Consider the following 12,685-nt stretch of genomic DNA (forward strand, 5'->3'; position numbering starts at 1 on the left):
AGATCAACGGAGCTGGTGAAGGGCCTGGAACCCAAGTATGATGAGGAGCAGCTGAGGGAACTGAGGTTGTTTAGTCTGGAGAAGGTTCAGGGGGGACCTTATCGCTCTCTACAACAGTCTGAAAGTTGTAGGAGGTTGTAGTAAGGTGGGGGTTGGCCTCTTCTTCCAAGGAGCAAGTGACAGGACAAGAAGTAACAGACTTAAGCTGTGCTGGGAGACTGTCATACTGGATATTAGGAAAAATTCCTTCACAGAGGGGGTGCTCAGGCACTGGAACAGGCTGCCCAGGGCAGTGGTGGAATCACCATTTCTGGAAATGTTCAAAAAACATGTAGATAAAGCACTCAGTGCTATGGTTTAGTAGCAGACTTGACAGTCCTGGGATAACTGTTGCACTTGATGATCTTAAAGGTCTTTTCCAATCTAGTTGATTGTATGAATTTTATATTTTACATGAGCGGCAAAGTGCGCTTGCAGCCCAGAAGGCCAATTGTATCTTCGGCTGCACCAAAGCAGCATGGCCAGCAGGTCACGGGAGGCGATTCTGCCCCTTTGCTTTGGTGAGACCCCATCTGTGCCCAGCTCTGGAGTCCTCGGTACAGGAAAGACATGGACCTGTTGGGAGAGGGTCCCGAGAAGGGCCACAGAAATGATCAGAGGGCTGAAGCACCTCTGCTGCGAGGAAATGCTGAGAGAGCTAGGCTTGTTCAGCCTGGAGACTCCGGGAAGATGTTATTGTGGCCTTTCAGTTCTTACAAGGGGCCTGCATAAAGACAGGGATGCCTGTTGTCATGAGAGGTGATGGTTTTAAACTAAATGAGACAAGATTTAGGCTGGATGTGATGAAAAAATTAGTTATAATGAGGGTGGTAAAATACTGGCACAGGTTGCCCAGAGATGTGGTAGATGTGCCATCCCCAGAGACATTCAAGGTCAGGCTGGATGTGGTTCTGGGCAACCTGATCTAGTTGAAGATATTCCTGCTAATTTCAGGGGGGGTGGACTAGTTGAGCTTTGAAGGCACCCCCCAACCCAAACTATTCTATGATTCTACTGTGTAGTTATTTTGGATTTTGTTACGGCTTTTGATACTATTCCTAACAGCACCCTTCTGGAAAAGTTGTCCAGCTGTGCCCTGGACAGGTTCATGGTATACTGAGTGAAGAACTGGCTGGACAGCAGGTCTCAAAAGGGCTCTAGTGAACAAGGAGACATCTGGCTAGTGACCAGTGCTCCTCAGGCTTCAGTTCTAGGGACAGTTCAGTTCAATCATGTATCAATGATTTGAATGCATGAGTTAAATGCACCATTAACAAATCTAATGAAGATGCTAAAACATGTGTGTCCTTCTTCTGCAGAATACCACCAAAATTGTGATGGAATTCAAACAAGTTGCATTGGAAACAATGCATTTGGGAAAGAAAATGTTTGCTGACAGGTGAATGAAGTTACAAAGCCACTGGCCATCATATTTGAAAAATCATAGTAGTCAGGTGAAGTTCCTGATGACTGAAAAAAGGGAAATATAACCCCCATTTTTAAGAAGGGGAAAATGGATGACCCAGGGAATTACAGACCAGTCAGTCTCACCTCTGTGCCTGGCAAAATCTGGGAGCAGATTCTCTTGGAAGGCATGCTAGGGCACATGAAAAACAACAAGGTGCTTGGTGACAGCCAGCATGGCTTCACTAAGGGGAAATCCTGCCTGAACAATTTGGTGGCCTTCTATGACGGGGCTACAAAAGTGATGGACAGGGGTGGAGCAGTTGACGACATCTACCTGGACCTGTGCAAAGCGTTTGACATTGTCCCACATGACACCCTTGTCTCTAAATTGGAGTATCATCAATTTGATAGGTGGACCACTCGGTGGATAAAGAACTGACTGGATGGTCGCACTCAAAGAGTTGTGGTCAACGGTTCAATGTCCGGCTGGAAATCAGTAACAAGTGGTGTCCCTCAGGGATCTGTGTTGGGACTGGTCTTGTTTAGTATCTTTGTCGCTGACATGGACAATAGAATTGAGTGTGCCCTCAGCAAGTTTGCTGATGACATCAAGCTGTGTGGTTCTGTTGATATGCTAGAGGGAAGGAATGCCATCCAGAGGGACCTTGAAACGCTTGTGAGGTGGGCTGATGCCAACCTCATGAAGTTTAACCATGACAAGTGCAAGGTCCTACACCTGGGTTGGAGCAATCCCAGGCACAGCTACAGGTTGGGCAGAGAAGAGGTTCAGAGCAGCCCTGAGGAGAAAGACTTGGGGGTGTTGTTCGATGAGATAATGAACATGAGCCAGCTTCAGTGTGCACTTACAGCCCAGAAAGTCAACTGTATCCTGGGCTGCATCAAAAGCAGCATGACCAGCAGGTCGAAGGAAGTGATCCTGCCCCTCTACTTTGCTCTCGTGGGACCTCACTTGGAGTATTGTGTCCAGTTCCAGTGTCCTCACTGTTAGAACAAGTCCAGAGGAGGCCACAAGGATGATCAGGGGACTGGAGCACCTCCCATATGAAGACAGGCTGAGAAAGTTGAGGCTGTTCAGCCTGGAGAAGAGAAGGCTGCGTGGAGACCTCAGAGCAGCCTTCCAGTATCTGAAGGGGGCCTACAGGGATGCTGGGGAGGGACTCTTCATTAGGGACTGTAGTGATAGGACAAGGGGTAACGGGTTGAAACTTAAACAGCAGAGGTTTAGACTGGATATAAGGAAGAAATTCTTTACTGTTAGGGTGGTGAGGTACTGGAATGGGTTGCCCAGGGAGGTTGTGAATGCTCCATCCCTGGCAGCGTTCAAGGCCAGGTTGGATGAAGCCTTGGGTGATATGGTTTAGTGTGAGGTGTCCCTGCCCATGGCAGGGGATTTGGAACTGGATGATCTTAAGGTCCTTTCCAACCCTAGCTATTCTATGATTCTATGCTTGATACCACAGACACATAGTAACTCAGCATGAGTTGAATGCGCCATTAGCAAGTCTGCCGAAGATACCAAATGTGGAGGTGCTGTTAACCCTCTTGAGGGACAAGATGCCTTGCAGAGAGATCTAGATAAGATTGGAGCAATGGGAAATCATTAGTGAGATGAAATTTAACAAGTCCAAATGCTGGATTTTGCACCTAGGATGGAATAATGCTGGGCGTAAGCACAGATTAGGAGAAGAGTGGAAAGCAGCCTTGCAGGTCAGCAGCAGGCTCTCCGTGAGTCAGCAGTGTGTGCCAAGACAGCAAACCCCATCCCAGGGTGCATCAGACACAGCATCACCAGTTGGTCAGCAGGGCTGATTCTCCCACTGTATTCAGCATTAGTGCAGCCTCAGCTGGAGCACTGTGGGCAGTGCTGGGATCCACCATTAAAAAGGATGTGAAGGTCTTGAATGTGTCCAGAGGAGCAACAGAGCTGGTGACAGGACTGGAAGGAAATGTCCTGTGAGGAGTGGCTGAGGGCTCTGGGCTTGTCTAGTTTGGAGGAGGCTGAGGGGTGACCCCTTTGATCTCCTATAGCTTCCTAAGGAGGGGAAGAGAAAGGCCCTGAGCTCTGCTCCCTGGTACCCAGTCACAGGACACATGGGTATGGTTCAAAGCTGCACCAGGAGAGGTTCAGACTGGATTATCAGGAAGCATTCTCTTACCAACAGGGAGATCAAACAGTGGAAGAGGTTTCCTGGAGAGGTGGTTGATGCCCCAAGCCTGTCAGTGTTTGACATTTGGACAATGCCCTTAACAACAGGCTTTAACTTTTGATTAGCCCTGAAGTGGTCAGGCAGTTGGACTAGATGACTGTTGTAGCCCCTTTCCAATTAGAATAGTTTATTTTATTATATGAAAACAATCAGGAACTATTTAGATTCTCTTCTTTCTGATGTGGCATGGGGTTTTAACTTTTCCTGCATGTCTCCAGCTAAAGATTCAACATTTTCAAACCTTGAGATACTCCTAAAAGATATATTTCCTAAAAAGAATGGCACATATTTTTTTTGCACTTGAAGTGGTGAAATCAACAGGTTTCAATATATAACTACTAGGGATCACTGACTGAGAATCCTTTAAAGTTACAGCCTAAAGTTCTCCCAGTGCATCACAATTTTTTACAACCATTTTTGTCAAGAGAGAATGTCAAAAAATCTGACCAATAATGGGTTTATTATGAATATTTCTGTTATTTACTGTAAAAGCTATAGCATTAGGGTATCTAAATGGCAAATACCAAAGAACTAAAGTCTTCAATCGCAAGTGCCTGATGTGCTCTCCTAAAAAACTTGCTGTTTTGGGCAACATTTTTCTGTAGTCCATGGACTAGTACTGTGGCCAGAATTTTTTATTTTTAAATTTACGGGGTTCACCTATGTTTAAACTATGCAGATAAATGTCCATTTGTTCATCTATTATCTTGGTTCCTTAGAAAGTAGGATTTTTATAATTTAATATACTATTACTTCAAATACCAGTAACAATCTTATAAAACTTGTTGCAGTATTTAATCTTCTGCTATCCACCCCTGCAACCACCATCTCTTTCTCAAATATAATTAAGTGGAATGCACATTTCCTAGCATCCTGTAAACAACTTGCCAAGGATCTGCCACACGTGCCTTCCTGACGGCAAGCTCCCTTTTTGATATTTTAAGAGACTCCTCTGTTTTCCGCCCAAAATAGTATATTAATTCTTGTGAAAAGACTGCTTCAATACTGCTTTTCAGATGTGATAAACGTACAAAACACAGAATACAGGGTCTTTTTCCAATAGCAAATGAAACAGCATCTTGCACTTGTGATAACAAAGGAAAAAGCTTCTTTTGACCAGTTTTCCATTATCTCAAGAACACATTTAGGATTAACTCTGAAAACAAGCTTTGAACTTGAGTGCTATTCTAATTACTATCTATTTTTATACTGCAATTCAAAAGGAAATGTCAAACAAGCTTTTCAGGTTCACAAGTCTAGAGACCACCTCAGCTCTATAATAAAGTCAAAACTCATGCCCACTTATTCATGTAAAGCTAATTTACTTTAACAAAAAAAAAAATCCTATTTAGAAACTCCTTCACACCCCATGGCAACTCGGTTTCAAATTTTACTATACTTGTCACGTAAAAAATAAACACTGTGAGCACAAAACTTTAAAAGAACTAGAAGACAAACTAAATCTCTCCTTTAACTATCAAACACTGGAGTAAACTAACATACTTTATGTCCATTCCCAGGAAAAAAAAATCTATATAAGGAATAGATCTGGAGTCATTCCATGACCTCCATAAAACTGTGTATTCCTGAACCTATGTCAAATATGCGATTTTTGTTTCCTAGTTAACAGTAGCACACATCTACCTTTGTTTGTTAATAACCCCTCATATATATATAATCACTCATATTTGTTCTATTTGTCTTTTTTTCCCCGCATTAACCGGGACTTACGCAATAAGGAGGATCTGTCTTTGTATATTACAAATTTATTTAAAAAGTAACACAGATTCAAATGTAGAATTTAAGGGCCTGTTCAAACACAAGCCAAAAATGTGAGAAAGCTCCTGACTATCTGGTATTTGCCAACTGAAGTAATCTAATGTCTGAAAACATGAGATGATAGATGCTACCAATTATTTTAATACTCTGATACACAATTTCGACTCACAAAACCAACAAAGATAAGAAGACTCATGGCAGTGTTACTATAAAAGTTGTAGTTTCAGGTCCCTAAGCTTCCCTAAGAAGACCTGCTCCTGGCCTTATATATCACACTAGAAACTCTTTTTAAAAGGTGCCTACCACTTCAAGTACATTTTCTACTTTCTTAAATCTATTAATTATAACACTGATTCAATGTAATGAAGTCCCTGTATTTTGCAGTGCTTCAGCTCTTCCCTTAACCATCTAGTCCCCCCCAGTTAGTTTCTAACCTATGTTAAATACGATTCCGTCATCCCACACTGACCGAAGTGGGAGCAAACACACGGGCACCAAGCCCCATCTTCAGTGAAGCAGAAGGAGGAGGGCCCGGAGGCGGCTGCCGGTAACGTGCTGGCGACGCTGCCTGCAAGTGGCCATTTTAATTTAAGGGCCTCGGGACCTGATGCTGCCGCCTATTCTCCTCCTCCTCCGCGCTCAGCTCCACCTCCCCACCCTCACACCATGGGGACACAGCGTTACCGGGAGAATAAGAAAACACACCCGCGGGCGGGGCACACAAGCAGAAGGGTCCCAAGCATAACCACCACCCCCTTCCCCCCGGCAGGAGCAGGGCGCAGAGGAGGCCCTTGCACGGAGCGGGAGATCATAGCAGCCTCAAGCCCTCCGCCCCGAGGGGGCGGGGAGATCCCGCGGGGAGACGCGGGGCCAGGGGCGAGAAAGCCGGCGGGGGCTGCGGGCCCGAGCAGGGGGAGGGACGGGGGTGGGACAGGGAAAGATCGCGGCGGTTACCTATACTGGGCAGCAGCCCCGCTATGGGTGAATCCAAAGTAGTTGCCGGTGGCCATTTTGGCATCTTCTCCCAGCCGGCTGGGCACTGTGGCGGCGACAACCGAGAGACGGCAGCGGCAGCGGCGGTCGGGGCCATGACAGGAGGCCCGGCAGGAGAAGGAGAGGGGAAGAGAAGGAGGGAAGGGGTGGGGGAACGGTAGAGGAGGCAGAAGGGGACAGACAGACAGACAAGGGACAGGAAAAGCGCGTGAACACCAGGTCAGACACAGCGCCTCAGGACACCCGCCCCGCGCGCGCGAGCCGCAATCCCCTCCCCCTCCGCGCGCACGGACACAAGACCCCGAGCGCCGTTACTTACCATAGGTGAACGAAACTACCGGGCATATGGGAATCATGAGTCCGGCCTTGGCAGCGGCGGCGGCGGCGGCTGAACTCTCCAACTCTCACCACCACCACCCCCCCCCCTCCTCCTCCCTCCACCGCCGCCTCCTCCTCCTCCTCTTCAGGGCCGCGCTCGCTCGCTGCCTTCCCCCCCACCCACCCACCTACAGCGACAACGGCTGAGTGCGGCCGGGCCGACGCCGTGCGCACGCGCGGGATGTGCGGGCGCTACTGGGAGCTGTAGTCCGGCCCGCGGCCGCGCTACCACCCTTTGCCGTACAACACTACCGGGCGTGCCGCGGACGGGCCGTGAGAGGCTGCGGGGCCTCCCCGTGAGCATGCGCGGGATGTGCAAAGGCTCATAGGAGCTGTAGTCGTTGGGCCCACGCGCGGTTGTTTTCGGGCCGTTGCTGGTGGCGGCGTTAGTCCGCCCGATCTCGGCCTTACTCATCAGCCCTGGCCTGCGGGCTCATATGGCCAAGGGAGGGTGGGTTTCTCATTCGTGCCTGCGAGCTCACAGCGCAAGCAGTAGATAGCTTTAATAACCGAGGTACTGGTGAAGTGGATCACTGCTGCCCCTGCCGTGTCCCTACGCGTGGGCTGCATGTGTCAGTGTGCACCGGCTACCCCACGCAAGAGCATGGTCTGCCCGAGCATGGCACACAATAAGTAGGTTGTGAGCACTCCTGCAAGGCCACGGAGCTACAAGGCAGCATCTTCACTTAGTACACATGTGCAGAATTCACAGCAAGACCCTGGAGAAGGGTAACGACACCTGTTGTGTTAACCTGTGATGAAAGGCTGAGGCAATTTGGGTTCCATCTGGAAAAGACTGGGGAGACCTTATTGTGGCCATCCAGTTCTTAAAAGGGGCCTATAAGAAAGATGGGGAAAAGCTTAGCAGGGCTTGTGACAGGACAGAGGGTGATGGTTTTAAACTAGAAGAGGAGATATTCAGGCTGGATGTGACGAAAAGATTCTTTATGAAGAGGGTGGTAAAACACTGGCACAGGTTGCCCAGAGAGGTGATGGATTCCCCATCCCTGGAGACATTCAAGGCCAGGCTGGATGTGGTTCTGGGCAGCCTGATCTAGTTGAAGATGTCTCTGCTCTTTGCAGGGGGCTTAAATGAGATGACCTGTAAAGGCCCCTTCCAATTCAAACTATTTTATGATTCTATCATTTGTCTACAGTTTAGATTCACCTGGACCCTCAGCTGCACCATACATCTGCATTACCACACATGAAGAGCATCACTGTCATCCAACTAAAGCCTCCTGCACATGACCTGTCCCCAAGCACCACAGCTGACAAGCGTCCACAAATTAGTTCTGCCATAGTACCTACATGCTTACTGCACACGAGGTAAAGCCTCACCCACACTGGGCCCATCAATCTGAAGCTTCTAGGCAGCCACATTCCACCACATTGTTCCTAAAAACCGCTGGGCAGCAGCCAGTGCTGTAACCGCCCCTGGACAGTGATTGAATGTGCATTTGTGCCACCTTCAGGCAACCCTTTACTCCGAGCAGCAGATTCTTTACAAGCCTCTGAAGAAAGCAAAACTTATATCCCGAAATACTTGAATCTTTTTGTGTACTTTGTGCTTTGATGTGCATTTTTCATAAACTAATCAGGACTTACAAAACATGTCTGGATTAATGAGTGATCATTTTAGAAGTACTTAGGTTCTGCAAGCCACAGTTACAAAATCACCCCTGCTTGGGACCTTCCACAGTCGTCACAAAAACAGGGGTTTCCTTTATCCCATGGTATGTGCGGGCATCTTAGGCAATAAGACTTCAACAGAGAGATTAGTGTTCATAAAACAAATAAGAAGAGGAAAGTAATTTCTCATCTAAAGCTTACGTTATTGCAGTTGCATATGAAGTACAGCTACTTAAGATGCCACACATCTTTGCCAATTCACTTAACATAATTTGTTGGTCATTATTACTAGTTTTGCATAGGAACTAAACAGTACTGTACCTTTTGTTCATTTTTATCCTAATCAAGCATAACATGAAAAGGAACCTGCATGGGAAAAGGAGTAACTTTCTAATCTCTGTGGTGCATGTCCACTCAAGGTGATTTACAGCAAAGAAAGCAGCTATTGGGTGAAGACACTTAATTGTTAATGCTTGTAAAAAAAAACCCTAATCCTGAAGTTATATATGAGAGTACTTCAGGAGAGGGCTTTATGCAAATCCTCTGTAGAAGAACTTACAGGCATTGCGGCATCTGTAAAGAAAGAGGCTACACACACACACACACACACACTGCTTTCACAACTAGTTCCCCTTTATTCACTCAAGCATAGTATACCAATATGGGTGCAAGACATGAAGCCAAACAGCAACTACATCATTCCCAGTGACTGTTTTCAGTCAATATAAATTCCATTCTATAAACGATCACTTCCCAGGCTGCTTCCCAGCCAGACCTTGCACCAAAGCACTCCCTGGCTTACTCAAGACCTAGGTGCATAATCAGCAATTCTTTTTCTTCTTTATCTATCCACATAATGGGAGCAGGATGGCTTGCAGTTCCCACAGGGCATAGCCTCTTCTGCCATGAGAACCTCAATTGACTCATGCCATTTCTCTAATATCGAGAGGCATTTATACTCTCCCATCTTTATTTTTATGAAATATTGTTCATAATTGGACCACTGGATCATGGTGCTTGGACAAAAAGGACATTGACATTTTCTTTGTTCCATTGTTTTTCAAGCTTTTTCAGTACAAACCTCCCAATATACTGATAAATATATAGTATTCGATACACATTTTGTTAAAAATATATGCATCTGTATGCATACAGATGTTCACACACCTTTTAACACCATCACTAAAGCTATATTTGCAGGTGGGTAGGTGTGCAATTACCTACTTCTTTTTCATTGATGAGGTGAACTTGGAATATGTACCCTTCTTTCAAACTTTGGCTCCACCATCTGAGGGGGAAAAGAAAAAGCTTTCTTATGCACAATACAGAATTCTGACTTAGGTTCCTAACTCCCTTCATTCAAATAATTCTTAGTAGTTCTAATTCAAACACTGCACCCTACATCTTGTGATTTCAGCCTTGCATATATCTGAGCAGAAGCTCCTGTTTGGCAGCCCAATTCAGCCGTAATTCCAGAAGAAGTTTACAATTACTTTTCAGGGTGAGCTTTGCATACTGAATTTTCAGTGCATGTATCACTTTAGAAAGACTACAACATACTTTGTAAGAAGTCACATATACTAAGGGTGACCAAAAAACAAATTAAACTCAAGAAGCTTTCCCATTTCCTTGAAAAAAAAAAAAAACAAAAAAACCAAAACCCAGTGGTATTATACAAGCCTTTCCCTCAGCAGTTTCCTAATAAGAACCTGATGCTTCCTCGTGACTTTGTGAACCATTACATAACGTCTATTTATGTTACTACTAGCTTGCAGGATCAGATTCATAGTCTACACTTAAGAAACCTCAGTTGGTTATAAAACAAGATTGCATCTCTGTGAGACATGTATCAGATTTGCTTCAAAATGAAACAGTAATACACTCAGATTAGATCCTTTAGGGCATTCTGAACTTCACTGATTTCTGTACTCTTAACTTGGAGGAAAATAAATGGAGTGATAAAGTGCAAATTGTGTGCATGAGGGAGAAACACAGGAAGGTTTTAGTGAAACATTCACAATGGTGTTTATTTTTGCTTATTTGTCTTATTTTTTAATAGGAAAAAGAACTTTCTCCATCTCTGTTCCTATTAAGATTGCAGAAGGTCAGCCAAGAATTTCCAGAATGAAAACACACAGTATCACAAAGCTTTAATTCAGAATTAAATAGTACAGCTACTCTGCTTGTGCAAAGTTCAGTGCGTCTAAAAATATCACAGGCAAAAATGTCAAGCTAGCATTAAGAAAAACAGATCTTTTACCTTAATTTCAACTATGTGACAGGAGATCTCCAAAATATGGTGTGAAGAAGAAAGTACCATGTAACATGCAGTGTCATCAATCGCAGTATTTTACTTAAAGGTGCGTGTCTCTGCTTCTACCGCAGGACTGCAAAACTGTAGTTGAAAAACGATGGAGAAAATTCTAAAATTTTAAATATTTTGTACCTTCTCTTCAAACCACTGAAAGTAAGGAAACAAAAACTTTTTTTTTTTTTTTTTTTTTTTTGGTACAGATGGGGGGCAAGGTTTCTTAGAGGCAACCTCCAGTTTATGTAAAACCGAACTCTCAGCCCGCCTTGGTGCGACCACCAGAGGGCAGGACAAGTATAACAGAAGATTGAAGCTTCCGTATTCAGTAGAGAACAGGCCATGTTAATAAAAGCTGCACTTTCATTTCCTGAAAAGGGAATTTAATACTTAATGCTCTCTTTGTAAAAGTCTTAGATAGGAAAAGGTTTAAAATCAGTATAAGGAGTCCAGTGCTGCGTTCTCACCTGGAAATCAGATCTGATAGCTACAGAGAAAGGACACTCATTAGCTTATCAACCTTCTTATTTTAAAGTGAAATTATGGATTTTTTTAAGCAGTGAAGACAAAGGCCCGATGTTTTCACAAGATTTTAAGTGATTAAAGCAAGAAAGTGTTACCTTTTAACAACAGGGTTTAGACATTGAGCAGTAACCATAACAACAGATGAGTTAATAAATGCAATTTATTAAACCACAAATGGAAGTTATCAGTGCGTAGAATACCAAATTACAACATACAAAAACCCCACCACTCAAATCCAAGTGTAAGAGAAAATTATGCAAGTGTTAACGCAAACTCAAGTTACACATCATATGCACATGAGAAACAAACCAGTTACACTACACAAACGAAATACTGCCTGGGAGTATCCCTCACTCTCTCTTTCCTGACATTTTAATAAAATTAATGTCCGTATTATAGGTTAACCTTCCTTTTCTCAGATGATTTCTTCATCCAGCTTTTAAATTAGTAAGTAGTGAATACTAAAACATTTAGAGCTGTTTCTCTTTCTGCTCGCCACTAAATGTGTTTCCTACCAGCTCTGCTATTTGTAGCTAGAGGAGTAAGCCACTGCAGTTAGTAATAGCTATATGATCAGAAGCCTAAGCCTGTATTTCTCAGCATTCGTATGAAAATCTGCCTGCTAAAATTTCCCTTTGAAGAAAAAGATAATGCTTCAACATTCTTCTCAGTCAAAGACATGTGTGATATGAAATGAGGCAATCAGGCAGTAACTAGAAGAATTTAAGCCCTTTTAAGGCAGCTACAGAAGGAAACTGTCTGATGAGGCAATAAACCTATTACAAAAATCTATTTTAAGAGCTCAGAAAATGTATTATACCCCTTGGGGGGACAGATGACTCACTGAGAAAGTAACAGACGAAGTTTACTTCAGGAAAATTAAGGTATCTTTCCCACCTTTCTGAAGCCTGGTAGTTGCTTTCTTTTATTTAAATAGATTAACATATAGTAAGGGTGATGTATCAAAAAGCTCAACAGCCACTATACTAAATGACCAGAACAATTATCAAAGTAACCTGTCATTATTGAAAAAAACAGAAAGTGAAATCCCTACTTCCAGCAAACATTCCGTTTCCCTGACCTATTATTCAGGAATTCAGCTGTGAAAATAAACTCAGTGCTTGCTTTGGAGGAAATGTTGCAGGTGGGAGAAATTAACTCCTTAAGGTCTAATGGGAAAATCTCTTTTAGCAATTTTGATTTATTTCAAGGATCAAGAACTTGATTAAAAATGCATAAAGAATTGTTGATTTGAATGTGATGCTCCAAAAACCATAGCATTCTTTGTGTACCAGGTCTTGCCCTGTAAGAAAGTGAGGCAGATGGGGATTACAAAGACCTGAACTGCCATTGGTGTTCTAATATGAAAGTCAGTAAAAGCCTTGAAAATAATGGC

At 44.1% G+C, this 12,685-nt stretch overlaps 1 protein-coding gene across 3 annotated transcripts in view; it reads right to left on the minus strand.

Annotated features, from left to right (window-relative positions):
- Positions 1-6,870, minus strand: part of ZFR (zinc finger RNA binding protein) — a 46,574-nt gene extending 39,704 nt beyond the window's left edge. For all 3 annotated transcript variants that reach the window (XR_004080959.2, XM_005152005.4, XM_031051538.2), the window contains exons 1-2: positions 6,766-6,870; positions 6,408-6,492 (exon numbers count right to left, since the gene is read on the minus strand). Coding sequence is in view for 2 of the 3 variants with exons in the window: in XM_005152005.4 (XP_005152062.1) it covers positions 6,408-6,492; positions 6,766-6,802 (122 nt within the window). In the remaining variant the exon portion in view is untranslated. The remainder of the gene's footprint in view (positions 1-6,407; positions 6,493-6,765) is intronic.
- Positions 6,871-12,685: the final 5,815 nt, after the last annotated feature.

The sequence above is a fragment of the Melopsittacus undulatus genome, chromosome Z (genome assembly GCF_012275295.1).
Source record: "Melopsittacus undulatus isolate bMelUnd1 chromosome Z, bMelUnd1.mat.Z, whole genome shotgun sequence".
Lineage (NCBI taxonomy): Eukaryota > Metazoa > Chordata > Aves > Psittaciformes > Psittaculidae > Melopsittacus > Melopsittacus undulatus.